Raw genomic sequence first — 27,138 nt, 5'->3', positions numbered from 1 at the left:
ACAAAGACATCTTCACCATTTAGCAATTGTATTATAGCATCATCTTCCACCCACAGGGGGAAATTATACAATAAACAATTAAAAAATAATAATAATAATTCAGTTGTCTTCAGGGTCTTGTTCAATTTTTATGATTTTTAGAAAAATTACTGGTGGAAGAGATGATTTATTAGTAGCTAAGAAAAGCTGGATAACTTTAACTGAGCTTTATTTAACATGACTTCCTGTATTAAGTTGACAGGTTCAAGAATAATCCACCTTGCTTAAGTTGTATTTTCCAGTTAAAGTCCAACTTTAATTATTTTCATTGTATGAGTATACTTATTAGTGTTGACTAATACTTTCAAGGGTGTGACAAATAAAAACCTTTACAACAGACTCTTTAATGTTTTTACAGTTTTGAGATTCCAAAAAACTATTTGTAGAAAGTCAAATTGTTATATTACATTTCAGCAACAGGAAGACATCAATAAAATGCCTGGAACACAGCACACATTAGGTCTGCTATTGCAGATTTTTACATGTTAAGAATTAGACTGCCTGGCCACTTTATTAGATACATGTGTTCAAGTGCTAATGAACCCAAATATCTCATCAATAAATTACACGGCAGTTACTCAATGCAAACCAGATGACCTGCTTAAGTTCAAACTGAGCATCAGAATGAAGAAGAAAGGATTTAAGGCACTTTTTGACATTTAATGGTTTTTGTTGCCAGACAACTGAGCATTTCAGAAACTGCTGTCCTGCTGGGATTTTCCCCACGGTAAGGTTTACAGAGAGGGGTCCAAAAATTGAAAATAGTGTATTTATAGATGCAGACCATCTCTGAATACACATCATGTCAAACCTTGTAGGAGCTGAGGACCAGACCATGTGCCTCTTCTGTCAGCTAAGAACAGGAAACTCACACAGGCTCACCAAAACTACACACAAGAAGATTAGAAAAAGTTTGGCTGGTCGAATGAGCCTTGATTTCTGCTGAATTTGGATGACAGAGTCAGAATTTGGTGTAAACAACATGAAATCATGAAACCATCCTGCCTTGTGTTGGTGTGGTGTGGGGGATATTTTCTTGGCATAATTTGTGCTCTTTAGTACCAACGAAGCACTGTTTAAATACACCATCTACTTGAGTACTGTGTACCACACCATGATTCAAATCATTTTCCAACTGATTTCCACAAATATCAGAAGTCTAGTGGAACATCTGATGCTGATTTGAATTAAAAATATTTTCGTAACATCAGAAAACATTGATTTCACTCTTTTATTTTGAAAAAAAAAAAGAGCAAACAGAACAAACTAAAGTAATTTTTGTTGTCCCTGCATGAACACAAATAAGAGACGTAGCATGCCCAGCTTCCCAAGCAGTCACAGAACAAAGAGCAGACCACCCTGCACCTTAAAAACACAACCCAAAAACAGTAACAGTAATCAGGGACATGATGAATTCTGAAAACGCTATAACGGTATGACTTTCAGTGATGTCAAAAAAAATTGGGTAACAGACTTAAAGGTTCATTTTTTTCTTATTTCTTAGGTATGCCAAAGTGTTACTCTGGTAGCATAGTCATATATCTAGGACCTGTAAGGCCTGAGTAACACAGTAAGTTATTCAGAGCTCTTTTAGCTCAGTTTAAACAAACTGTTTGCTATTTTTTCCCAGAACGATAAGACTTCAGGTGATGAGCAGGGCTTCACTTTCCCTCCCTCACTGGCTTTTTAAGGCTGAATGAGACGGAAATGTTCAAGCTGCTAATTCTTAGATCAGTCTGAAAGCTTGGCAGCTTATTCAAAACACAGTAAAGTTTGTTTTGTTTTTTCTGAAAACCAAGTCATCATCAGTCTGGTCTGCTCAGTTACTGCTTAAACACTCGCTGAGCAGGAAGTGAGGTTGGAGGAGGCGCTTAATGGGACCACGTGGGGCCCCAGCCAGGCAGTATGCTTCATCTGCATTCACGCCGAGGGAGCGTAGCGTCCGCAGAGCATCCCCGCAGCTTTCCCTGCCTCCCCGCGATGTCACCAGGGCAATGCTGATGGGGCTGTCAAATGGACCAAACCTCCCCCGCATCTTGCCAAGCTGAGTCGAGAAGCTCTGCAGGGCAAGAATATGAATTATCCTTTTAAAATCTCACCAAATACACAACAAAAGGTACAGACGCATGAGTGGTTGCCACTGTTTGTACCTGAGCAGCTTGTTTGCTTGCCAGTGCTGATCCAGCTTCCGACTGGACCACGGCGTCCCCGCAGAATAAAACTCTGAGCTGCTCTGTTGGACAGGAAGCTGTGTGCTCATCCAGCAGCACAGAGAGAACACCTGGACCAATCACAGCACACACATATTCTTAATCTACTGTCTGATAAATCGGAAAAATGTGAGCTTGGAACAGAACAACGGTGTCCTAAAAACATAAAGTTGGCAAAATTGCAAGAAAAAGCTGAAGGTAAAGGCTGGAAAAATTTCAAGATGAAATTGAAATATTTCTTTATTGCTTCTGGCAGGCTGAATAGATATGTATAAAACAGCAAAACAGTTCAAACAGACTCAAATATTTACATGCATTACTGCATTTCTGGAAAGTTCCAAGCAGCACATTACTCGTGGAAGTAGAGTGTATTATTAGCATGCAGCCGTGGAGCTTAAAGCACTGACTCCAAACCTATTTAGCTGAAAAGGGGTAAGTGAAAAAAAAAATGTACTGACCTTTCTGTGAACCCTGCAATGCCTCGTTTCTGTTCGTTGTCAGAAAGAGGTGCACGTTATTGTTCAGCAGATTCTCAATAAAATCCTCCTCGTTGGAAAAACAGAACCTGCTGACCTTGAGACCTGCAGGATAATGCCAAGAGAAAGCATGAGCAAAACTCCACTAAGATCAGACTCAGACTGAGATCTCTCTCCTGAAGGTTGAAGTGCGTTTACCATGATGTCTGATGCTCTCTGTGATGCGGGAGTTCTGCTGCTGCTGCTGGCTCTCAGTGGTGATCAGAATGACATCAAACAAAAGCGACTCGGCGGGATTTTCCTTCAGCAGACGTTCATTCACCTTCTGTAGTGCCTGTAGCGCCAACGTAAGCATAAACTGATCTGAGAGTCGACTTTCAAGTACCACTTTATTCATATTCTATATTTTTATTATTCTACATAAATGAGATCTTTTAATACTTTTGAATGGTGAGTCTCAGCTCCAATCACATGAATTTTTACTGAAGACAAAGTACATAAAAGTCCTCATAAGCAAAGTTGTGAACTTTACATACACTCATCACAGGCATGAATGCAATGGGAATTTGGGGGTTTAATGATTTCCTTGAAATGTTCTTTTGCCAGGGTGGAATGATTGCATGGCATACATTTTAATCACTTAAAAATTAAAAACAAAAACACAAACAAGAATTTGGTGCACAGGTTTGAATTTTGGGGGGATTTTCTGTAATCCACAAAGGATCAAAAGTATTATATAGTTTTCATGTTATAAGGCCAGTTTAAATAACTGTATGCATGTAAAAGTCACTTTTCTATGTCATCACTTTGCCAGGGTCTGTACGAAGACCCAAACTGTCACTCTTAGAACATAGAAAATTGGTTAGGATGTTTAGGAACAACCCACGAACCAACAAGGCTCAAGCCTGCCATGGTCTGCATTATTGAAACACCACCGTCACTGTCCACAGTAGAGTTTTATAACACCCTGGACTGAGAGGGTGCAGACAGTTTGCTTGGTTTCCTGGTTTAGACTCTACTCTACCAATGAACTCTACCAAGTCTGCTGAGAAAACTGGTTAAATATCTAGACAGAATTATAGCAGAAGCTTGTTGATACCAAAACTATCTGGTTGAGGTGCAACTTGCTGAGGGACATTTAACCAAATATTAGTTGCATGTACGTGTATAGCTGAACCTCTAAGTATACTCTTGACCCTGTGTGGATTAAAGAAAATCCAAAAAATAAATTCAAATCTGTGCACCCATTTTTTTTAAATCATTAAAGATGTATGCTGTACAATCATTCCATTACAGAAAAAAACAGTTCAAAGAAATAATTAAAAGCCCCAAATTATGTGACATTTAAGAGAAGCATGTCAGGCATAAGATTATGACCTCTGACAGATGAAGTGAATAACACTGATTATCTCTTCATCATGGCAGTTGTTACTTAGTGGGATTAATTAAGGCTCAAGTAATTTTGACCTCAAAGTTGATGTATTAGAAGTTGGGAAAATGGGCAAGCATAAAGATTTGAGTGAATTCAACAGGGGCCAAATTGTGATGTCTAGACAACTTGGTCAGAGTGTCTCCAAAACCGGAGCTCATATAGGGTGTTCTTGGTCTGCAATGGTCAGTATATATGGTGGTCTAAGGAAGGAACAGTTCTGAACTAGCATCAGGATCATACGCGTCCAAGACTCACTGATACACATTAGGAGCAAAGGTTGGTGATTGTGGTACGATCTAACAGACGCGGTACTGAAGCTCAAACTGACGAAATGTTTAAGAAATGCACCAGCTAAGGTTAGATACAGTCAAAACATGTTAATCTATAAAACAGTGACTACAGATTTTAAAATATTCAATACTAGTGTAGTCATCTTTGTAGTTTTTGAACTAAGAATGTTGACACACTTAAAATACACGAGATCAGATAAATTGATTTAGTTCTTAAACTGTGTACGGTAATTAATTTGCACCTATTCCTATAATAAATCCTAATTCCTATAATAGAAAAAAAAAAAACATAAATGAATGTGGTGGCTGGATTCCAACCTGCAGCAGAGGAAAAGCTATGCCCCCAGCATACAAGCCATCAGGATCCTCAGCTCCTCCTGATTCAAAACACTGCATGGGACGTCACTGCAACAACCACTGGGCAGTCAGCCTCTTTCTGCAGAGAAGAGACAGAATGTTTATCTTTATCTTTTTTTATTCACATTTAAATAAGGCAGGGTGGTTTGTGTTTTTCACACTGGAAGTAAAACTCATGAATTATGAAGTAAAGGACAGTGTAAAATCCATGGAAACAAAAGTACCTCGAAGCTGTGCTTCACTACATTATTTTTCAACACTTAAACAAACATAGAACTAACTGATAAAAAGCAATATGAAGTTACCAGAAGATAGACACAAGAATGTGAGACACTATGGTTATGACTTTTTCCATTAAAAACATATATTAATATCAATATTTATATGCAGATAAATGTATGTAGGGAAGCACCATGATGCTGCTACGTTTCCTCACTGTCACTGCAGAATTAGTTCTTTCTCCTAATTCTTTTTGTTTTTATATGGTTATAATTTGATCTGTGACTTAAGCCTTCTTAACCCCTATTACAAGACGTACAAATTTTGAACATAAGTAAAATAAATAATAACAACAATAATGACAGAGTGCATATGTTCCGTTTTTATAAGGTGGTCCAGCATTCGTTTATTCATTCACTCACAAATTACAAAAAATAAATAACAATGAAAAAAAAAATGATTTGAATCCCAAGTTTCAAATTCGACTCTCTATCTACATTTATGTGGCGCATTTATGTGTAACATGAGGCTTCGTTATGTGGTTCTGAATCTCTCTGAACTATTAGAAACAGCAAGATGCAGACGGATAACTTTCATAGCTACCACTTTACTCTCCGCACGTTTCAACAAAACCAACACTTCCCGTGTACAGCCCTACTGACACTTCACCAGCCACTCAGAAGCCAGGAAATCCTAGAATCAGGTGAATGCAGGAAAACCAACTAGGCAGATTCAACACATACTTATTACTGAGTGCATGTGTAAACATGCAAATATGTAAACATGTAAATATCAAAACATGTAACCATCTAATGTAAATTAAAATGGGTACATAACTAACTCTATCACACTCATAAACACCTTTGTGTATCAAATGACATATATATTTACCTCAACACTCAACAGAGGTCAGAGATTGCGCTAAAATACGTGTTCATTTGACTGGACTCTGGTGGAAAACACTTTTAGAAGAAACAGATATAATACAGTACAATGAGATATTTCTAGTGTTGCAGTTGGGTGGGAGGTGAACTGGTGGCATTACCTGTATGGACATGCAAATTTTAAATATACTTCCTCGAGTGAGTCTTACCTCTCTCATGTCGGTCCTCTGGTCTGTGGAGACCATCTCGGCTGTTTTGTGTTTTTTAAGTTGAGTACCCCAACCTGTTCGCCGTCACTACAGCAAAAACTCAAATGAATATAGTTTAAATTCCCCCAGAAACGAAGAACAGTTTTGGTTCCGCCTCGACGTAGGTTTAACGAGGACAGCGTGATGGCGTCACTTCCTTCTTAGGGTGCCGCTTGCTCACCCCGCCCACAGAAGTGATTATTGTGTCCGATGGAGCAACGCGGTTCGGTTAAACACCCTCACAGGCCCCCACATCTGGATTAATTGTGAGGACGGAGGAGAGAGACAGGCGTGGAGCGTGTCTCAGTGGATTCTGGTCCGATTTAGATCGGCTCAGGAGCGGGTTTGACCCGGTTTCCAGTGGGCTTGGATCGCCGGGAAAAACAGAAAGAAGGGAAAGTTTGCTTCATCTTTGCTCTCATGGTGAGACACTTCTTCGCCCTTTGCTTCTTTTCTTCGCACTTCACTGTTAGGATTCTCTTTATATCTTCTCAGGAGTGTCCAGGTGTGCCCAACCTGAGCTCCGCGGACCGACCGGTGCGCTTTCTGTAGACTGCAGCTAATTGGCTGTCACACATTAAGGTGGGAGGGTAATGGGAAGTCTTAAAAAACTCTTAATTAGACAGCGAGTTAGTAATTTAATCTACTACATGGGTGCTGAACTACCGGGCAGCTATTTTTTCTTATTAAATTATTCTTGTAGTCATTTGCACAAAGCACTTGTTTTCAACTGTCAAATGCGCAAATCTGTCATATTCCTTTGTTATACAGATGGTTAAATGAATATTTGGTTTTGTTTTGGACTGCAACTGTTTGTTTGTTTTTTATCCTTGTATATGATGTAAAAAATCATTAATAGAGAAAATAATCAACAGTCCACTTAATAATTACATAATTGTTACTTAGACCCTCCAATGTAGTAAAGGAGTTATTTAATTTTCCTTGAAACTTGTCTTAAAGGGTATAAAAATGTCATTTTAAGACTGGAATGAAGCTTGATGATGATATAAAAATACTTTATTAGATAGAAGTAATTTGTAGCTTTTTAACCCTTGAACCTATATTTGGCGACAGTAGTAAAGAAACTCCCTTTTAACAGGAAGAAATTTCCATCAGAACCAGGCTCATGGAGGAGTAGCCAACTGCTGTGACTAGCTGTGGCATGAATAGAAGGTGAAGAGAGATAAACCACACTATGGTAGACAGAAGACGCAATTTAATGACAGGGAGCAGTGGTATATAAACACCAGGGGAGTGAAAAAAGTTAGTGGAAAAGAAATGGAGCTCTATCAGCAAGCTCAGCCTTTAGAAGGAGAACTAAAGAATGGTTGAGGGTGACCTGATCCAGTTCTAACTATAAGCTCTATCAAGGAAGTTTTAAGACTAATTTTAAAAGTGGAGAGTGTGTCTGGCTCCTGACCCCAAACTGGGAAACTCCACGTGAGAGTTTCCTTTCATCGCTTCAAAGATCTTTTTGCGTTGGGATGGGAATGTTATTGAGGTTGACTTCAGTCAGGCTGAAAGGACCACACAATTTTAGAAGAGGAGAAGTCTCTGTTAATGGGCACTTACAGTACTTGCCAGATCAAACTGCTGCAGACTGAGGAGGAGCACATTTTATTCTTCTACAAAAATAAAACGATTTACATGTTAGGTATTGTGTAGTTTGTTGTACCCTTTTTTTATGGCCTCTAAAATATATTTACCTTCATGATCAGTAATGAAATTAATCAAATGCTCTAAATAATTTGAAATATGAATAAAATCTCTAAACTTGATGTTAAATACTTATTTCCTTAAATCTAATTTTTAATTAGGAAAATTAGTTGAAAATGATCAAGTTAACTTTTCGAGATATGACTTTGTCACCATTAGTTCTGTTTGCAACATGGAGTCAAAATCTTCCTCACGGTTTTTAAAATCTATCGATTATTCTAGTAATCGAGTGTTTTATCAATTATTCCATCAGTTGACTGAATAATCAGATAAGAAATAATTTTGTCTTATTAGTGAGCAATAATGAATAGCAAATGAATTTGAAATTGTATTATCATGACAACTTAAAGTGTCATCACTTTGCCAAGGTCTGGGAGGACAGCCAATCTGTTACTCTCAGAATACAGGAAATTGGTTCGGATGTTCAGGGAGCAGCCCGGAAATACCAGGTCTCATGCCTGCCATGTACTGGAAACTGCTGGTCACTGTCCATAGTGAAGTGAGTTTAATGGAGGGCCAAACAATTCAAAAGCTTGACAAAACAAAACGCCAACCATCCAAGCAATCTGCGACAACCAGACAATATCGTGCGGTGACCAGTTCGTTAGCACGCAATGACCAACTCGGTTGCCTATGAAGCATAGAATGAACTGAGGACTACATTACACTGCGTCAGGACGCCTCCATTTAGATTTCATCATTCATAGCCTTTAACTTTTATCTGAGGCCACAAGTGAGTGTGTATAATGTAGGATAATGGAAAAATAAATACCCGATTTGTTTTCATCATCAAAACATTTCTATACATTTTTGATATATGTGTAAAATATTATTAACAAGATAATATGTAATCTGTTTGCATGGTAATGGGGAAATCCTTTTCCATCAGGAGCTTAAAAAAAGTTTGCATTGTTATCGCTGAACATAAGACTTTGTGCTGATAAGCACATTAAAGAAATCGATTCACATTAGGGGAAGCTGGAAGTAGATTTCTTTTACAGAGTTGGATGGTGGTTATTAACAAACAATACTTACACTGTAAGTGCTGCATGAGATGAATTTAACAGGAAGATTAGGAAGGAAATCATTTTCTCAGGATTTGATTATATCTCTGTTGGCAGAATTCAAAAATGAGTATTTTACTTGTAATGAATTCATTTTACATTACTGTTACATTTCAACAAAATAATCTAATATATAAGATAATGAAATACCATCCATCCATCCATTGGCTTCTGCTTATTCTTGCCAGGGTCACGGGGCAATAAGATAGTAAAAATAACACATAAAGAGGGCTCGCTGTATTTTCTGTTGACTTACAAAAGAGTAGCTGTCTACTGAGTCTTCATGTATACTTTTGACCCTGTGTAGATTACAGAAACGCCAAAGTAAATGTAAATTTGTGCACCTAATTTTTCTTTTTTAAAGTCATTAAAGATGAATGCTGCATTATAATTAAATTAGTCAAAAAGGACATTTCAAAGAAATCATCAAAACCCACAAATTACATGACTTTCATGCCTATTGTGAGCGCATGAAATCTTCTGGTTACAACTTTACTTTTTTCTGTGAAAATCTATAAAAAGGTGCATTGTACATAGTTAAAAAAATATCCCCTAGAGACAAAATAACCACATCCATGGGAAACATACTAGGTTGAAGTGAATAGGAATTATGGGTTGATCCATTAATTTTTCTACTGCTTATCCAGGTCAGCTCACATTGATTAGAAGTACTGAAAAATGTGATGTCATAATAAATAAATCTAGGCTTTATCACTCCAAACAGATTTTCTTTATAATCTCATCTTTTGGATAGTATTAAAGGTGTTAAATTTATCTCTGTGTTACCTACAAAAGGTCAGAAAAAGTCTGTTTCTGCTCCTGCCTTCTGTTAGGTGCTAATCTGTGCGGTAATAATTAGAGGCTCCCAGACAGCAGTCAGTGCCTTTGTCTGTCAGTCATTATGCAGTCAGTACTGCCTGTTCAGACAGTAACCAACAGAAGTAGGCAGACCAGTCGGACTGCTCGGTGATCTTCAGGCTGAATACACCTTCAGCCGTTGCTGTAGTTCAGAGCAGGGCTGTAACTTCTGCTGAGGACGTTCGTGCGTTGTGATCACACACAGGAGATTCTGGTTTCAGTTTAGATTCCTGTGAGGGTAGTGATTCACATCATGGGCTGAGCTTTGACATTATTGCAGGTGATTTAGAATATTCTTATATTATATTTTAATATTGCATGTAGAATAATATACTTTAAAATTTTTGTTATTAAGTTTAAAACTTGTTATTAGATGTTTGCATTTTAAAAGAGAAAAAAATCAGCTGAAGCAAAGCTGTGTGGGATTTAACTGTGTTATTCCTTGGTGGCAGAGTGGTGTGGTGGTTACCACTGTTGCCTCACAGTAAAGCCCAGATTATTCTTCTGTTGCTGATACAGACACGTACAGCTGGAGACCGACAGCTGAGTAGCTCATTCCTGTTATACTTCTTTGATGTCTGCTTGAGTTCCTCACACAGTCCAAAGAAATGCATGTTAGGTTAACTGGAGATTCTGAATGGAACATTCTGAATGTGGATGGCTGATACTTTGTTGGCCCATTAGTGACTTGTCCAGGGTGTAACCTGCCTCTGATCCTATGACAGCAATGATAGACTCCAGCTGCTCTGGGACCCTGAAATGGAAAAGAGGCTGATGTGTGTTTGTACCGTACCACTTCAAAAACGGAGTAAAAGTTTAGTTTGATTTTGGCTACATTGAGATTTTCAAGCAGTGTTTCACAACCAGTCAGACGTGAGACCACATTTTCTTATGTCTTTGATTCACTGGATTATTTAATAGTTTTTTATCAATCACATCACTCAGTGGAAAATAGCAAAGAATAGCCCTTTATTGTCGTTCTATATGTGCAGTGAAATTGTGGGTGCTCCACACCAACTGTCCAGGAATAATATATGACTAGTAAGACAGTAGGAATGAATAACAAACATGAAAAATATAGTGTATTGTCTACCAACTGGAAAGTTGGTGGTTCACTTCCTGGTTCCTCCAGTCTCTATATTGAAACCTTGGCAAGAGACTGAACCCCGAGTTACCCCCAGTGCATCCTTGTGTGTTAATGTTAGTCAGAGCGCTTAGATAAAAGTGCTTATATGAATATGTGTGTGAAGAGAGTGCAGTTAGTGCTCAGAGTAGAAAAACTCTGTAGGATTACCTCTGCTACTTTCTGTTTGGAGTTTGCATGTTTTTCTGTGGTAGGGTGGGTTCTCTCTGCCTTCCTCCCACTCTCCAAAGACATGCACGTGAAGTGAAACGGTGACTCTAAATTGTGACTGTCAGTGTGCAGATGTCTGTCTCTGTGTGGTTGCCCTGGAACAGCTGGAATAAGCTCCGGTCTTCCCTCTTTATACTCTGAATTAAAAAGTGGAAGAGGTTGGATGGATGGATGTTCTTGGGCTTTCTTCTTATAGAAACAACAAAGTCCCAGTTAATTGTGTTTTCTTCCTGCATAGCAGACATGTTTTGATGGACACATAATTTTCACTACAGGTAAATATCAAATTTTTTAAAAGCATATCGACAATCTTCTTTGGCTTCAAAAGTAACAAATGGACCCAGATCATAATTAGCGGCTTAAAAGATTTGTTAAACATTTACAGAGACATGTCTATGGCTTAGATAAGACAGTCAGTGTGGAGCCAGGCAAAATGATTGGTCAGTTTATCGATTAGTAGGTAGTAAACTTGAAGTCTTCATGTTTAAATGATGTGTTTTATGACATGTAATAGGTGTAAAAGTTAAATGATTAATCAAGAAAATGATGGGCTGATTAAAAGCTGAGTTCTGGATCATTACGGTTCTTACACTGTCCAGACACAACATTAGAATACTGAGTTGGTTGGTCATAATGTTGGTGTATATCTGTATAATTAATACGAGTCACATGGAATTAAATCCCAATTTTTAATCTGGCTGAGCTGGTGGTGAGCATAAACCAAGAGTCCAAGTTTTACAAGAGATGGCACAAAATCTGCAGCCAGTTCTGTTTTTAAAGAGCAGATGATGAAACAGTTCCTCCTCCTCCCAAAACAAACATTTAACTTTGTGACTTCATGTCAGTAGCATGAAGTGGACTCTCCCTTTATAAACATGCAGTAGACTGTGATGACTTAAGCGCTGTAGGAGCTTCACACACAGGTCAGTTATCAGAGTTAATAGTAGAGCAGAAGCGAACATGTTCAGTGTGTGTCAAATTTGCATTTTTATGTTTTCCTTGTACTTGGTTTACAGTCCTGCTGTGCTCTCCATACTCATTGCTAAAAAACCCAGAGTTTGGAGTTAAATGGGTTTTTAATGCCAGGCATAACTAAAGAGTTCTTTGCTGTTTAGATTTTAAAAAATAAATACAAATGTGATTGTTTTTATTATTTATTATTTTTAAATTAAACAATCCACTTTGATTTTGTTTGATTCAACAAGTGTGAGCATGCTGAAACAGATATGTTGAATATTGTAAACCTCCTAGATACCAAAAACTGTTGTTCCTAATTATAAATAGGCTGCAACTAATGATTAATTTAGGAGTCGTCTAATCTGCTAATTTTCTTCGATTAGTCTATTAGTCAACGACTAGCCTTCATCTCTGCTTCCTGTGGGCAAACCTCCTGTTCTAAGCTCCAGTACCTCACTCGTGCTCGTTGTCATGACTTCAGCAGTTTGAGAGGTGCACGGGCCTCTTTTCAGGACAACTCATCTATACACCTTTGCTTAATTCTAGTAAAAAAGAACAAAACAGAATTAGAAAAGACTGTTATTAATCACCGGAAGGCTAACATAAACATTACTGTACAAACATGACCCATTCAGAGTCGACATCACAGCTGGTTTTAAATGGCATTTTAAATGCTCGTGCACTGCAGTACTGCTGTCATGGAGGGAAGGCTCTGCTTTGCTAAATCACTGATTATGGTGACAGTTGGTGATAAACAGCTGTCTCCATCCATCCATCTATTGACGTCACTTCTGGACCACCGTCTTTCAAACCACTCTCGGTGTATCTTGGCGACTTCTAATGTTTTTTCTTGATTTACTAAATCTTAAGCGGTCAACTCTAATGGTGCAACCACTGCTAACCAACACGCCCTGAAGCCTCCTGACTTAGTTCGTCTGCTACCAAGCCTAGCCTGGGTAGCCTTGTTTTTAGCCTGTCTGTCAGCTGTTTGCTGCCCTCAAGCCATGGCTGTCTGTCATTGCCTACCGGCATGCTCACAGTTACAAGAGGATATCCAGCGACTGAAATAGGATCTTAGGTAGAGGGAGGAGCTTATCATGGAGTTTTCAAGGAAAGCACCTGGTTTCCCTACACGTCTTCTGCAGTGGGAAATTGGCAGCTACTCTGCAGTGCTCGGTCCCAGCAGCTCATTGTGTTCACACACACCCCTGGTCCAGTTCGGCCAACTCTGGAGAAGAGCCAGCCATCTCAGCAGATCTCCTGGCTCTGGCTAATGAGATGTGGCTTATCCTCAGGACGACGCCAAAATCCCAAGTTTGCTCTACGTCCTGCAACTCAGAGCTGTGGGTTTTAGTAAAGGGTAACAAGGGTATCTGGTGACACTCAATGGGTATCTAGACACCCATTCCATCTACACCCAGAGGCTATTCAACTGGTGAACAAATTTTACACACTGGAAAATTGGATGCACCATGCTTTCAAGTGCGGGACGGCCTGAGTGGCCATCTGGTCCAGAGTGGGATAATACTTCTGCCTCCCAGCTACTGGAGATGCCCCTCAGACCGGCGACACTGGGGACTGTTTGGACTCTGAAGATGAGATTGCTGCCCGATGGGGATGCTGCTCTTTCACTGACTGGCTGTCACAGCTGTGTCCCCACCTGGGCTTCCTTGCTACCACTCCTCCTGGCTGCCTGGCTCGAGCACAGACCCTAAGTCATCTCCCTCGTCCAGAAGCCGGGCATCTGTGTTTAACTCTGCCAGTTAGCGCTACTGCTGCTGCTATTACTGCCCCCATAGCTGCATCTTGGCGCTCACATGCAGTCATGCCTCTGAGCTGCCCATCATCTTCCACCTTTTCGAGGCCACGTCTACCTACGGTGCCCGTTGTTGGTATCTCAATGGTTTATCACGTGGCAGTGTGTGGTGGCCGTAGCTTTTGCTGTCCGGAGGCCTGTGTGAAGGATATAACTCTGACCGCTGTCTGGTTGGTATGGCTGATTATGTGTTTATGTTTTGAAAAGTGCTATATAAATGAAGTTGTTATTATTATCTTCAGTGTTCGAGAGGCCCATGTCTCCTGGATTTGTGAAGCACCTCACAAACCCAGGAGACATCGGCTATCTGAATAGGAATCCTATTCAGATATCCACACCATATCAACCTGTTCCTTTTGATGTGGAAAAGTAGTGGCTCTACTCTGAGCCCTGAATGATCAAACTCCTCACCTTATATCTAACGGGGAGCCCAGACATCCTGGGAAGGAAGCTTATTTTCTAATTGTGACCATAGGTGAGGGTGGGGATGTAGATTGACTGGTATCTTCACTTTTGTCACTGTGGACTAGTAAAAAATACACACAAATACAAATTGTTTGTTTTTTTGTTCTAGTCTTTGCAGCTGGGGTGTTAGTAATGTTCAGGTAGACGCTCGACTCTGGTGCCCACCATGTTGAAGCGTTTGGACAGGATCCGGTTCAGGGGACGGCGGGATGACTTCCTGGATCTGGCTGAGTCGCCCAACACATCCGACACAGAATGCAGCGAGGAGGTTGTGATTAAACCTCGCACCTCTGTCAGAGAGACAGAGGAGGTGAGGGAGGCAGAGGTGGAGCCGCAGGGTGATGTTCAGGTGCAGAACCACACAGAGAAAATCAATATTTTTACTTTTTTTTTTATGTTATGTTGCTTATTATGTTTTCTGCTACTCTCTCTAAGGCTGGTCCAGGATCTTTTTCTGCAGCTCTGGATGACAGGACAGATTTAAATGAGGTTAAAGGTCACTTAGAAATTGCCTTGTTGGAGAAGCACTATTTGCGTGAGTATTCCGCGAATTTTATCTTCATATGTCAAGTTTTATTTTGAAAAATAACCAATGAACTTAAGCTCAGCAAGGTCAGATTTACGTAGACGAAGCAGAGCAAGCTCCAGGTTTTTGTCAGGTCTTTCCTCTCACAGTTAAAATAATTTTGCCAGAATCGCATTCAAACAAGTGTAATTCAAGCCTTCCATCCATCAGCTTTGTAGAAACTGATGAGTCAACATCACAGCTCTTCAGTTGCCAGTTCATTGTAAGCGTCAAACGTCCCCCAGTACAGTCCCGATAGCGCTCTGTAATCAGTCAATATTTGGCCTTTTATGTAACACACACAGAGCTATTAATAACCCTGCTGACCTCATTTGACACACATGCAGAGCAATTTTGGTGAATAAGCCATTTGTGCCCGCATCCTCTAAAAAAATACTAATAGTATTAATACGAATAAAATAAAGTTTCATTCACCTACCTTGTCATGCTTCAGTTTCACTATTATAAGTTTAGCACTTTAACTTCCAGTGTTTGTCTGTTTCAGAGGAGGAGCTGAGAAAACTTAAAGAGGAGTCCAATGTGGATTCGCTGAAACAGGAGTTAGAAAAGGAGCGCTGCAGACGCATCGAGCTGGAACAGAAAATCAACGATGCCCTGAGATCCAGGCTAGTTGTATATATATTTTTTCATATATTAAAGGGAGCCCGCAACATGCACTTTGAGTCCACTAAAGGTGATTTTAGTGATTCAAAATCAGTTTTTATCTTGTACTGCGTCCTTCAGTCCTTCTTCTGTCTAAAACAAGCCATTTTATTGTTTCCTATTTAAAAGCATCTAACTTTTCCCCTGATTGGATGTCAGTGTTTAAACAGCACTTGGGTGGGGCTACTGTCCTCACAGCCAGAGCTGTGATGAACATGTCAGATAGGTCTGGTCTTTTTGGTACAATACAAACCCACATGTAGAAGAAGAAAACGGTCTGAACCCTGAGCTTTCGGCTCATGTACCAAAAATTATTGTTTGAAACTTTGACCATATTTCTATTTATAAAGTATGTAAAATTTGAGATTAATTAAATTTGCTGAGCTGGGCTCAAAGCGGCTTGCTCCTATGCTTTATGCTGGACTGACATAGTTTCTACCTCTTGTAGACTTGAAGACTCACCATCTCAGACACCTAAAGCTCCGTCTGCTCCTTCAGCTGCTGGCAGTGGTATGGCTGATCTATGCTCTTTCACTTTTTGTAGATGTTCCATCTTTTCACCTTTGTTTGAAGTGAACAGAAACAGAATTAATTGAATGTTCCTTTATTATTATCACAATTGTCCTGTTTCTCTCCTCAGACAAACAGAAGGAGACTCTGGTTGACACCTTATTGAAATGGCTTTATGATCGATTTGGTGTTTATATCGAAGACTTCCGCTTCCAACCAGAGGAGATGACAGTGGAGACGGAGGAACCACTGAGTGCCAAAAGGTCCGAAAACATTCTGAAACTGTCTGTGACAGACTTCTGAGCATCAGCAGAACTGGAATGGTAGAAAACTGACATTGTTTGAACTGACAGTTTTATTATCATATGAACTTAAAAAATTACATCTTCACACACACACACACACACACTGCAGTGCTGAGCTTGTCAAGAACTTATCACCTAATCCACACAATATTTCCAGCCATGCAAACACATCTGAAACCTGTTATTAACCCTATTATAGCCACATAGGTTTTTATTGTGTTCTTTATCATGTTATCTTTTTTCTAATCCACAGGTTGACTGAAAACATGAGACGGCTCAGTAAGTTTGCTTGTGTTTTTTTACCAAATGTAATATGCAACATTGTCTGAAGACAGTGAGCTGCACTGCTGGGTGTAGTGTGCAATAGTACTACAGTAACAGGTCTTGTATTTGCTATAAACAGAAGCATGAGCAAGTGAAACAGTGGAGGACCAAGAATAGATCTTTGTGGGATTCGGTAAAATAGTTAATTAGACCATATGCAATAAGTAGACAATATTGTATGTCCCACAGAACATCATTGCATTAAATATAAAAATTTAACTCAAGGGGTTAAAACTATTGCATTAACTGATTAGGCAGCAGTGTAGATATTGTTAGAGTCATTTAATTTTCAGTAGCTCAAGGATAATGGAACATTTGCATAGATATACCCTGTTGTTATTTCATAACTATGTAAGAAGTTAAAACGTTTAAATTCAAGAGAATTCTAAATATGTGCTCCACAGAGCAAATAAGGAAACAGGGGGACATTTAGTATGTGATAGTCATTAATGAGTTTGGGTTTGAGACAGACTGCATCTCCTTGTTAGCCTGGCATCCGATTCACATCTCCAGTACATCAGATATACTAAACCCAAGCCAAAATGCATAAACATTCAAATAAGTTTATGCATTTATAGAGCTGATGTTTTCTTTGTCATGATTAAGTCAGCTGATGTCAGTTTGTCTACTCTCGCATTTCCAGAACGAGGATTTAGACCCGTTACCAATTTCATGAGGAACCTTTCTGCCTTATCCAGCTGGTACTCCATCTATACATCAGCCATTGCCTTCATTGTGAGTTCATGCACACACAGAGTTCAGGTGGTCAACAGTCAATTCTTTTAAACATGGACTGGATCCACCAGTCACAACAGATATAAGACAAGTAGACAGGCTGATTCAAAACTAAATGTGTTTACACCTGTGTGATCTCCACAGGTCTACATGTATGTGGCGTGGAATGGATGGGTCATCCCCATGTTCCTGTTCCTCGCCATTCTCCGCCTGTCCTTGAATTACCTCATTGCCAAGTTAGTGTAACCTTTGCTCTCTCTAAGTTAGTCACACCGCTTTTATCAGAATCAGACAAAAGGCAACAGTTTTAAACCAGGTCAAGGTTCAGTACCAAGTCAGTATAGGTAAGGCTTATCATGAGTATTTGTTCGCTTGTCTGTGATGTTTTGTTTTTTTAAACTTGTTGGACAAATATGTTATTTACTTTTAGAGTTATTAGGAAAATGGCTTCAGTAGATTCTTCAATTTAAGACACATGTAGTCGTGCCGTGGAAAATCAAGTGCAAATTCAGTAGTTAGGATCTTTTTTACATACTTTTTTTTTCTTATCTTATCAGTGTATTCATATGTCAGGGTCATGAATTATGCGTTAAGTGAACAGTTGGCTCTTAAAGTCAACATACTGACCATTGTAAGAATCTGAAATCGTTAAAGTGCCAGTCGCTTGATGATCAGATGACTGGATCAGAGCTGTTCAATATGAGCAAAAGTTTATTGCAGAATTTTGTTGAATATCTGATTACAGTGGCCTAATGAGGGACCCTTAAATGTGTCTTGATACAACAAGACACATTTAAGAGCATCGATTGGTCAGAACAGCATACAAGGCAATGAAGTTCATTATATTTATTATATAGCTCATATTTTCCCATGATTCTCTGCTCTTAGAGGCTGGAGGATCCAGTGGAGCATTGTACCTGAAGTTTCAGAGCCAATGGTGAGAAATCTCTCTTTATTCTGGCCTCTTCCTCATATTCATTACTAAACATTTTATTATGAAATGACTCATAAAACTGTCCTGATGTCCCAAATGGAAACTGTTAAGTTCTTTAATAACAGATATTTGAGATTCTCATTTTGTTTTTTCAGGAGCCTCCTAAGGAAGACCTGACTGTGTCTGAGAAGTTCCAGCTGGTCCTGGATGTCGCTCAGAAAGCTCAGGTGAAATGTGATGGACAGTGAGAGGTCTAAGGTCACAAGTGGTTCTTTTTGACACATTTAATTATTATTGTTATGTCCTTACAGAATCTGTTTGGAAGGATGGCCAACATCCTGGAGAAAATAAAGAAGTAAGCTTTTCTACACACGGTTTCATGTTTCAGCTCAGAAAGAACTGGTGATCCATTTACAGTGCTTCTTTATACTGTGTGTGTGTGTCTGTGTGTGTGTGCAGTCTCTTCATGTGGGTTCAGCCGGAGCTGACTCAGAAGCTGTACGTTGGTCTGTGGTTGGCCTTCATCTCCTCATGCCTGCTCCCGTACAAACTGCTGGGATTCATCATAGGTAAAAAAAATAAATAAATAAAAAGTTGATCACCTTCTGTGCTATCGTTTTCCCCCCTTATTGAGATTTAAATCACTTGTTCTCAGTAAATATCAGAATGAAAGAATATAACTCATCCACTAAAGGAATGGATGAGAAAAGATATTCTGTCTATGCACATGTCTAAAAACACGACAGCTGTGTGAGCACTGAACATAAATGTTATGTCCAAAGTTTGGCTCCAGTCATACCTTCATAAATTCACTTTTTGATGAGCTCCTTGGGGACAAGGTCACATTATTTGAAAGTTCAAAACTTTCATAATCTAACGATATATAATTACAACAGCAAATAATCCACTTCAAAGATGATGACACAATTGGAAACACTGAGTGTGGTTAGGAGAGGGAGCTGCATGGATAGAGTGTGCAGTAGGCAACACGTATGATGCCCACTCACTAGCAGAGAATACACTGAAATATTACCTGTGCTATTCACACATCAGCACTATCCAACATCACACAAAGGGTGTAACGGTGCATCAGATATCTGTGTTCACATGTGCACCATAAAAGGTGAGGAATCCATTAGACTTGTGAAAACAGCTATATATAACAGGCCAGATGTTCCTGTGATTCTTCCTGATTACTGATTATCCTGCTGTTAAAAAGGCTTGCAGACCTGCATCTGTGATACAGATTTCAGACAAGTGTCTATTAAGTCCAACAATGTAGATAAATGCTCATTTTGAAGGAACCTTATAGTTACTTGAGAAATGCTGGGGATGGGTGGGACGACATCATGTCCCTCTGTCCTCCCATGTCTCTAGCATCCTTTTTAGCCACAGCACCATTCTGCATTTCCTCCTTCAATACATCCATGAATCTTCTTCTCCTTCCTCTTTGCATCTTGCTTAGCAGCTTCATATTCAACTTTTTTTTTGTCCAATATATGCACTATAAAAAAATTTTACTCTTTAATCCTCAGGTGTATACGCAGGTATCAAGTTCTTCATCATTGACTTCATCTTTAAGAGTTGTCCCAAGCTGAGGCAGCGCTATGACACCCCCTTCATCATCTGGACAAATTTACCCACCGACCTTCAGCTGAAAGAGCGCAGCAACACTATGCTGGGCCGACGAGTGAGTCCAAACTCCTGCAGACATCTACACACAGAGCTCAGAGATCTCAGCACCGGGCTGATGTTAGTCTGTGTCAGTTACATGACATAAAGGAACAAACCCTGCAGTAGTGAGATCATAGGCTGGAAAAACCAGCACAGACTGGATCAGCTTGTTACTGGTTCTTACTGGTCTGGTTGTATTTTTCTCTCCCAGCTGTCTGAATGTGAACAGGTAGGATTGTGCGCTGAGTGTGTGTGTGTGCGTGCGTGCGTGTGTATGTGTTATATTTACAATCACAGTGTAGAGGCCCATAGTGTGTGCTGTGGTGAGAGTTGTGATCAGATATTTTGACTGACATCACTGGCTGTAACCAATCAGCTGCTGAAGTGTTGGTCTGTCTATCTGGTTAAAATCCTCTTAGAGTGGGACGTCCCGACTCATAATATTACACCTGGTGTACTAGTCAGATTTTCCCACTTTATCTTCAGATGACCCTGTGACCTTTCCTTTAGCTTCACCCCTTTAACAAATGTAGATCTGGCACAAATGTTGTGATTTAACTCCAAGTAAGATCTAATGCCAAAGTTCAGGTAAGAATGAATAAAGTTTTGTTGTCTTCTTTTTCTAAGTGTAAAATAGTTACTACATGCCATAAAATGAGAGATTAGATTTAAACCTAAATCAGAAAACAATGTATGTCAACCAGCCTCAAAATTAAAAGCAGTGACAGGTGAGATAATGATTGATTGTCTTGTTAACTGCTTAACAAACACAAAGTCACCAGCAAAGCTCACTGGGGGAGGGTTAGCATTTTGGAGTATTTAAGCCGCGTGCTAAAGAAAGTTGAAGATGTTACATTTCAAATCCAGAGTATTTACACTGTTATAGATCTTCTGTTAGAACATTTCTACCTGGCAAAACAAATTAGGTAAATATTCCACCCCCCAAAATTTAACCCCAGACAGCCTGTGGATGACCTGGTAGATGTTAAGAGGTTAAAATGTGCTGTTCAGCTGAGTTGTGACCTTCCCATGGGCGTTCTGCTTACGCTTCTAACACGACCAAATCCTCTGGCACCATCTCAGTGCCAAACACACCTTAGAAGTGTTTTTGCTCCAACTTATCACAGCTGTTTTTATTGAACTAGGTCCTAAAAATGTTAGAGAGGCGTTTTTAATGTTGCTGACGGATGTATCCTACCCAGTGTTAACAGACACAGTTAATGTTTGTTCCCAACTAATGTCTTGAGCTGCACGAACACTGAATTTCAGCCTACCTTCCAGCATACCTGAGTACATTTTGGGGGGAGTATGGGTGTTGCAACAGCTTAAAACATTTAAAAGCTCTGGTCCTGTGTGATGATTACAGTAAGGGTCAGTGGAAGGTTTCCTGCAGTAAAGAACAAGACATTAGATACTTATGGTTGCATATCAAAGATACTGATACCTCTGCTAGAAGCTAATATCTAACTGGACAATTTATGGTTAAATTCTTTGATTTGGCAGAATTTTCATTCAGGTTCAATTCTGAGCCTTCAATTTTCTGTTTTTGAGTGGAAACATGCTCGTTTTACCTCCAGGCTGAACTGAAGTATCCTTATAAAAAATGTTGTAGCAGTGTTGGAGGATCGCAACAGGTGAGCTGTTGACTCATCTCTGAATTCAGGTATATGGCTGCAGTTTTTCAGATGTCCATGACATTCATTGTTGTAACCCGTTCCTGACCGCCTCTGATTATGTTGATAACAATTTGAAACAAAAAATTGATTCCTGGTTTTGTGACAGGCTTCTCGTAACAAAATGCCTAAAGGTCACAAATGAAATTGGGTCTTTGCTAAGTTGTCTGTTATGTGTAGACTCAACGGTGGTTCATCCTTTGAATTTGGTGCTATTTTTATGCTTGAAGGATTCCTACAACAGTGTTTGGTGACTTAACAACCAGAAACACATTCCAGTGAAAAAGATCATGTACCAGGACTGATCTGAAAATGAGTAAAAAGCAGGCAGTGTCCAAAGAAAAATCTGAAAAGAACTGTTGCTCAAGACCACTTTAAAAGCTACAAGAAAGTCTGTCTTACTAGAAGAAAAATGTAAAGCAAGGGGTGATTTTGCACTGGACTATACATCTGACTGTGGGGATGCTTCAGACACTGCTACTTGTAGTGATTAGCAAATTGTGTACCTGCTTCTGTCTACCTGCTCAGGTGATAGCTGCTGGGGGCCGAGGCAGCCTCACCGCAGCAGCTCCTGTGGGTGTCAGTCGGGATGAAGATGGAGGGCGATACTACAGCACCAAGAGAGGAGCTTTTCATGAGGTGTTTAACCTGCCAGAGAGTGAGCGCCCTCTGACAGGTGAGAAAGGAACTACAGGAGAAAATGAATTAATAGATGAATCCTTCTAACTCAGTCTGAAGTGTTGGCCCATCATTCTTTGTGGGTCTTATAATGTGCAGTAGATTCAGAAAGGATTCAGACCCTTCACTTTTTGCACATTTATTATTTTATTGTAAATTTGAACGGATAAATTTGACGTTTATGTACACTCTACTTGAAAAGGACAAAAAATTGTAACAAGTTTTACAGATGCATAAAAGAATCTAAAACTGAATTATCTATTTGCTAATGCAGTTTAATAGAAAGAACTTTAGATGTCGACTGTTTTCTTACCAGAAATGTTTTAATTGTAATGATTGTTTCAGTGTGTGAGACTGGCTGGCGCTGCTGCCTCATCAACAGAGACAGGAAGACACCGACAGACTACATCCGCAACGGAGTGCTTTATGTCACCGAGAAGTAAGTCATCTGACAGAATGAGTAGACACTGTGTCACATCTGTGTTTATTCACACAGAATGTTTCCTCCTATAAGTTTGGCACCTGTAGTAATAAGCAGAGCGAGCGATAACATGTTGAGCATGTCATTTATTTGCCCCGTTTGTTTTCTGACATCACGCAGCCTCTGCAGCATTTTTGGTTCTGTCTTTGTATGAACATTCAAACAGTAAACTTGCGTTTGCTAAAGTATTTCATATGACACTTTTACATTTAAACGTAAAGTTTGAATAGCCTAAGGTTGCTTTACCTGAAAAGTTAAAGGTTAAAAAGGTTAAAGGCCAAAGGTTTCGGTAAATAGGTGACAAATAAACTTCTGTTTGAAAATGATCTCAGAGGAAAGGGCTTCAGAGTGTAGGAGTACCAGCACTGAAGGGTCTCTCCCCGAACAACTACGGTCTGGTGTGAGGGATGCAGAATAATAAAGACCATAAATAATAAACAGTAGTTAATTCAGACTTCTGGGAAGAAAAAAAACTGCCAAGGTGTCTGATGAAAGAGCTGGGCTATTCTTATGTTTGGCTTGTCAGGTAGCAGTATGCAAGTTTCCATTAGGGTGTGTTGTTGATCCTCGGTGGATGGATGCCATAAATGTTCTGAGTGCCTATAATCTCTTATAATCACCATTGCAGAGTGTTGTAGGAGTGGGAGATAACAGAGTCTATGCTGTCTTTGCAGTTACCTGTGTTTCGAGAGCTCCAGCTCCAGGTCCGGATCCTCAAAGAGGAACAAAGTCATCAAACTGCTCGAGATTACTGACATCCAGAAGGTAAGTGTTCACTTTAGAAATATTGTTGATGCTTCCCAGGTTTATAATATTCAATTAGATTACTTTGTGATGTCATTTCCTGTTTAGCTTGTGTTTTTGAAGCCAATGTAACTAGCCTGTGTAAACCTTTGAGTGTCTTTGATTAGATTAAATTATTAATTAATTAATTAAAAAAAACAGAAAGAAAGCAAACATGTCATCTCACTACGCTGCAGTGTTAGTTCTAAGAAAAGTCTTAATGGAGTAAAAACCTGAAACAAAAAGTGCCGCAGGTACTGAAGCTGCTTTTGTTTTCATTTATTCAGGAAACAGTCTTTTAGTTTCTAACATCAGATATTTAACTTTTCTAATGTTCGATCATGTCTGCTCTTATTGCACATGTGTTTCCCTTGCATTGGTCTGAATTTGCTCTGTTGTTTCTCACAGTACAAAGTTTTGTCAGTGCTGCCTGGATCTGGGATGGGGATCTCCATTGCGACACCATCCACCCAAAAAGTAAGAGCTCAGTTCAGAATGGCAAAGAAACTAAAATTGTTTTTACTCATTTAGAAGAAGCATTTCACAGATGTAAGAATACACTCTGACAAGTAAAAGTACCACTAATAAGTATGAGAAGTGATGTACTCAAAATACATCACTTCTCTTCTGTACAGTATGAATTTGTTACACTGATGTGTAACACGTGTGGCTCTGTTTTCTTTTTGTGTGGAGCATGGTTCTAATGTTCCTCTGTTCTCTTGCAGCCTATGGTCTTCGGCGCAATGATGCACAGAGATGAGGCATTTGAAGCCATCTACACTCAGTACATGAAGATCGTTACTATGGCTACAGCCATCAACCCTGAGACATAGTAAGACCTTTGCGATGGCTGCCTTAAACACAAGCACCTGAAGGTTCTTAGATGGCTGCTGACTTCGGTTTGAGCTGCTGGTCTTCCCCCATCAGTCACCCATGAAAATAATTCAGTGACAGTATTTTAGTGATTGATAATAAATCAGCTGATTCCAACTAATCACTGATTTTTGTTTTATTTTTTTTGGTCAGAATCAGACAGTCTGTTACCAATCACTGTTTCTGAAAACAAATTAACAATACCATCCACAAATGAGAGCACTTTACATCCTCTCTAAGGGTTAGTTTACTGAAAAAAAACATTTACAAGAATCGCATCTCTGTTTTTTTCATCTCTGATAAACATCTCAGCATTTCACGTGCGCAGACTTGATATTAAATTAAAAGCCTCTTGATAGCTCAAAGGGTTCAATCCCTCCCATAGTTTTTAGGCTTTTATTGCGAAAAATCTACTGGACGTTTTTGGTTCACATAGTTAAAGCCTGTAGAAGAAGTTTTAAAAAAGCTTACTTTTACTCCCACAGCTCCTTTTACCTGCAGTTTATTGGTTCAGGTTTGTCACATGACCGGTTGCAGGCTTCAGTTTACTTTAGTAGCAGCAAATTAAACTGGAAACTTAACTACATTATGTTTTTTGTGCTAAAAAAAATTGAATAATAATTTAATTCACTAGTCAATTAATAAGAACAGTTATTCTCTGCCTGCAGCTTTCCCAATATATTAATTTCTTGCTTTTCTGTGTCTTTGTCGATGTAATCTGAACATTTTCAGGCTTTGAACTGTTAATCAGACAAAACACAACGTTTAAAAAAAATGACAGTGCACTCTTGAGAAACTGGAATGGATGTATTTTACTCATTTCTAATGACTATACAATTAATCTTAGTGGTAGACTTAATTTGACCTTTACTTACAACCAAACATATTAATCTGACTTATAAACACTGACTGATGGAAGTCTGTCTGCAGGCAAATCATGAAGGGAGGAAACAGAAAATATAAAAAGTAGTTTTTAATCTTGTTCTGATTCTGACTCAATATTTTCTAATTGTATAAAAGAACATAGCAAAAAGTCCATCAAGTCTGTTGCTGACAGTTCAAATCTTCAAATGTTCAGAGAAACTGATACTATTGTTAAATAGTGTCTTTATAGCTTGCGATGCAAACTTAGGTGGAGGGTTTCATGACTGTGTATTAAACCGCTGGCAAACAAATGTGTTTAAACCTCATTATTATACATTGGTGTCTTCAGGGATTTGTAAACAGTATCATCATGACTCTGTATTGTACTATTGCAACTAAGCCTTACAGTTAATATGTTGGTGTAAAGTGTTTGTATTCTGTATCAATGTTCAGCAGTTATGTGAGCAGTCTTTGACACATGGAATTTAGTGTAAACCACAGAGTTAGTCTTTTTCTTAAGCTTTGTTTGACTTAGCCAGAAGCTAAGTGGCTAAAGCTAATGCCAGTTTAGCAGTTTATGCTTTCTGTTTTACAATTAATGAGCCACGAAACAAAATCCCACAGGGACTACAAATGCTACATTTTTGTATTTGTTTGTCATTCGATTTTCATCAAGCTTAAAGAAGAATCAAGTAAAGCACTAAAAAAAGCACTTTTTTCTTTCATTTCTATTATCTGATAGCTTTATTTTTTTGGTTTTTTGAGAATGTCTGTTTTTTGTCTTTTGTAAATGACATAAAACTTCAGCCTAACATTTTTATTTTATTTTGGGCATTTTTGTTTTATTTTGGGTTGAATGTTTTGTTTTTTGTTTTTTATTTTACATGTTGAAGTAAAAGCTGTCAAATTAAAAGTTTGTATTCCAAATTGCTGTCCATTTTATTTAATATTCAGATTTATTACTTTTGGTTGTGGTGTTTTTTGTTTTGTTTTGTTTATGTCTTATTTCAGATTAAAGGTTTTTTTTTAATAATTCATTGACAAAAAATTAACTCTCCAAAATAAGATTTTTTTTTAAATATAAATTCTGACAAATTTTAACAAATAAAATTGCACATGAAGTAGACAGCTTCACTTATTTTAGTTTTATCTCACTTTAATTTCCAAATATTTTTTCTTTTGTAGTTTTTTTTTATGCCACTTGCTAATACCATCATGCCTCAGCCAAGTACTCTTTAAAAATAGTTTCCTGACTTTCTTTCAGTGTGTCCTTTTTTTGCTCGGGTTTGATTTTTGCCTTGTTGACGTTGTCACTGTGAACATTTTTCTCTCCTCCTTTTGTGTCTTTTGGATTTGAGGTTTTTATAAAATGGTTTCTTGTATGGATAGGTGTAATGTTTTTTAAATTGTGTAATTTCTATTGTTGAAATGTGATGTACATGTGTTTAAGTAAAATCAAATATGATACCTTAACAGTGTGCGGCTTTTTAATGCAGTACCTGCATCATGCTTTAGGTGACATCACATTTGTGCCTAATACATCGGCTTACCACAGATATCTTTTTTTAAAAGGCCACAAGTGTACATAATAGTCCGATACCAGTCACTTTTAATTTAATTTAACTTTAAAGTATATTGATCAGATGCATAAGTAATTGTAGACTTTCACTGTAAAAGAAAAGATGCCCTAA

The 27,138-nt window shown here is 38.7% G+C and overlaps 2 protein-coding genes across 3 annotated transcripts; one reads left to right on the top strand and one right to left on the bottom strand.

Moving 5' to 3' along the window:
* Positions 1 to 1,256: 1,256 nt before the first annotated feature.
* On the bottom strand, positions 1,257 to 6,271 carry LOC116317489 (cytosolic 5'-nucleotidase 1B). The gene is made up of 6 exons (XM_031736277.2): positions 6,117 to 6,271; positions 4,766 to 4,883; positions 2,924 to 3,059; positions 2,708 to 2,830; positions 2,190 to 2,320; positions 1,257 to 2,098 (listed from the first exon to the last, which is right to left on the bottom strand). Exons 2-6 carry the CDS (start codon positions 4,841 to 4,843, stop codon positions 1,859 to 1,861), a joined length of 708 nt encoding a protein of 235 aa, XP_031592137.1. The 5' UTR covers positions 4,844 to 4,883; positions 6,117 to 6,271; the 3' UTR covers positions 1,257 to 1,858.
* An 80-nt stretch (positions 6,272 to 6,351) lies between these two features.
* Positions 6,352 to 26,920, top strand: LOC116317488 (GRAM domain-containing protein 4-like). Of its 2 annotated transcripts, none has more exons than XM_031736276.2 (19): positions 6,352 to 6,578; positions 14,495 to 14,734; positions 14,821 to 14,920; positions 15,456 to 15,576; positions 16,062 to 16,123; positions 16,254 to 16,386; positions 16,682 to 16,707; positions 17,396 to 17,487; positions 17,632 to 17,723; positions 18,376 to 18,424; positions 18,577 to 18,648; positions 18,733 to 18,776; positions 18,881 to 18,990; positions 19,957 to 20,111; positions 22,297 to 22,444; positions 22,792 to 22,885; positions 23,602 to 23,692; positions 24,119 to 24,187; positions 24,436 to 26,920. In XM_031736276.2, the coding sequence occupies exons 2-19, from the start codon at positions 14,552 to 14,554 to the stop codon at positions 24,541 to 24,543; spliced, it is 1,749 nt and encodes a 582-aa protein (XP_031592136.1). In that variant the 5' UTR covers positions 6,352 to 6,578; positions 14,495 to 14,551; the 3' UTR covers positions 24,544 to 26,920. The 2 variants fall into 2 exon arrangements, with proteins under 2 accessions (XP_031592136.1, XP_039470912.1); XM_039614978.1 differs by lacking the exon at positions 6,352 to 6,578 and adding an exon at positions 12,050 to 12,070.
* Positions 26,921 to 27,138: the final 218 nt, after the last annotated feature.

This window comes from Oreochromis aureus, linkage group 7 (assembly GCF_013358895.1).
Source record: "Oreochromis aureus strain Israel breed Guangdong linkage group 7, ZZ_aureus, whole genome shotgun sequence".
In the NCBI taxonomy this organism is placed as follows: domain Eukaryota; kingdom Metazoa; phylum Chordata; class Actinopteri; order Cichliformes; family Cichlidae; genus Oreochromis; species Oreochromis aureus.
This window is presented reverse-complemented; position numbering and strand designations above follow the sequence as displayed.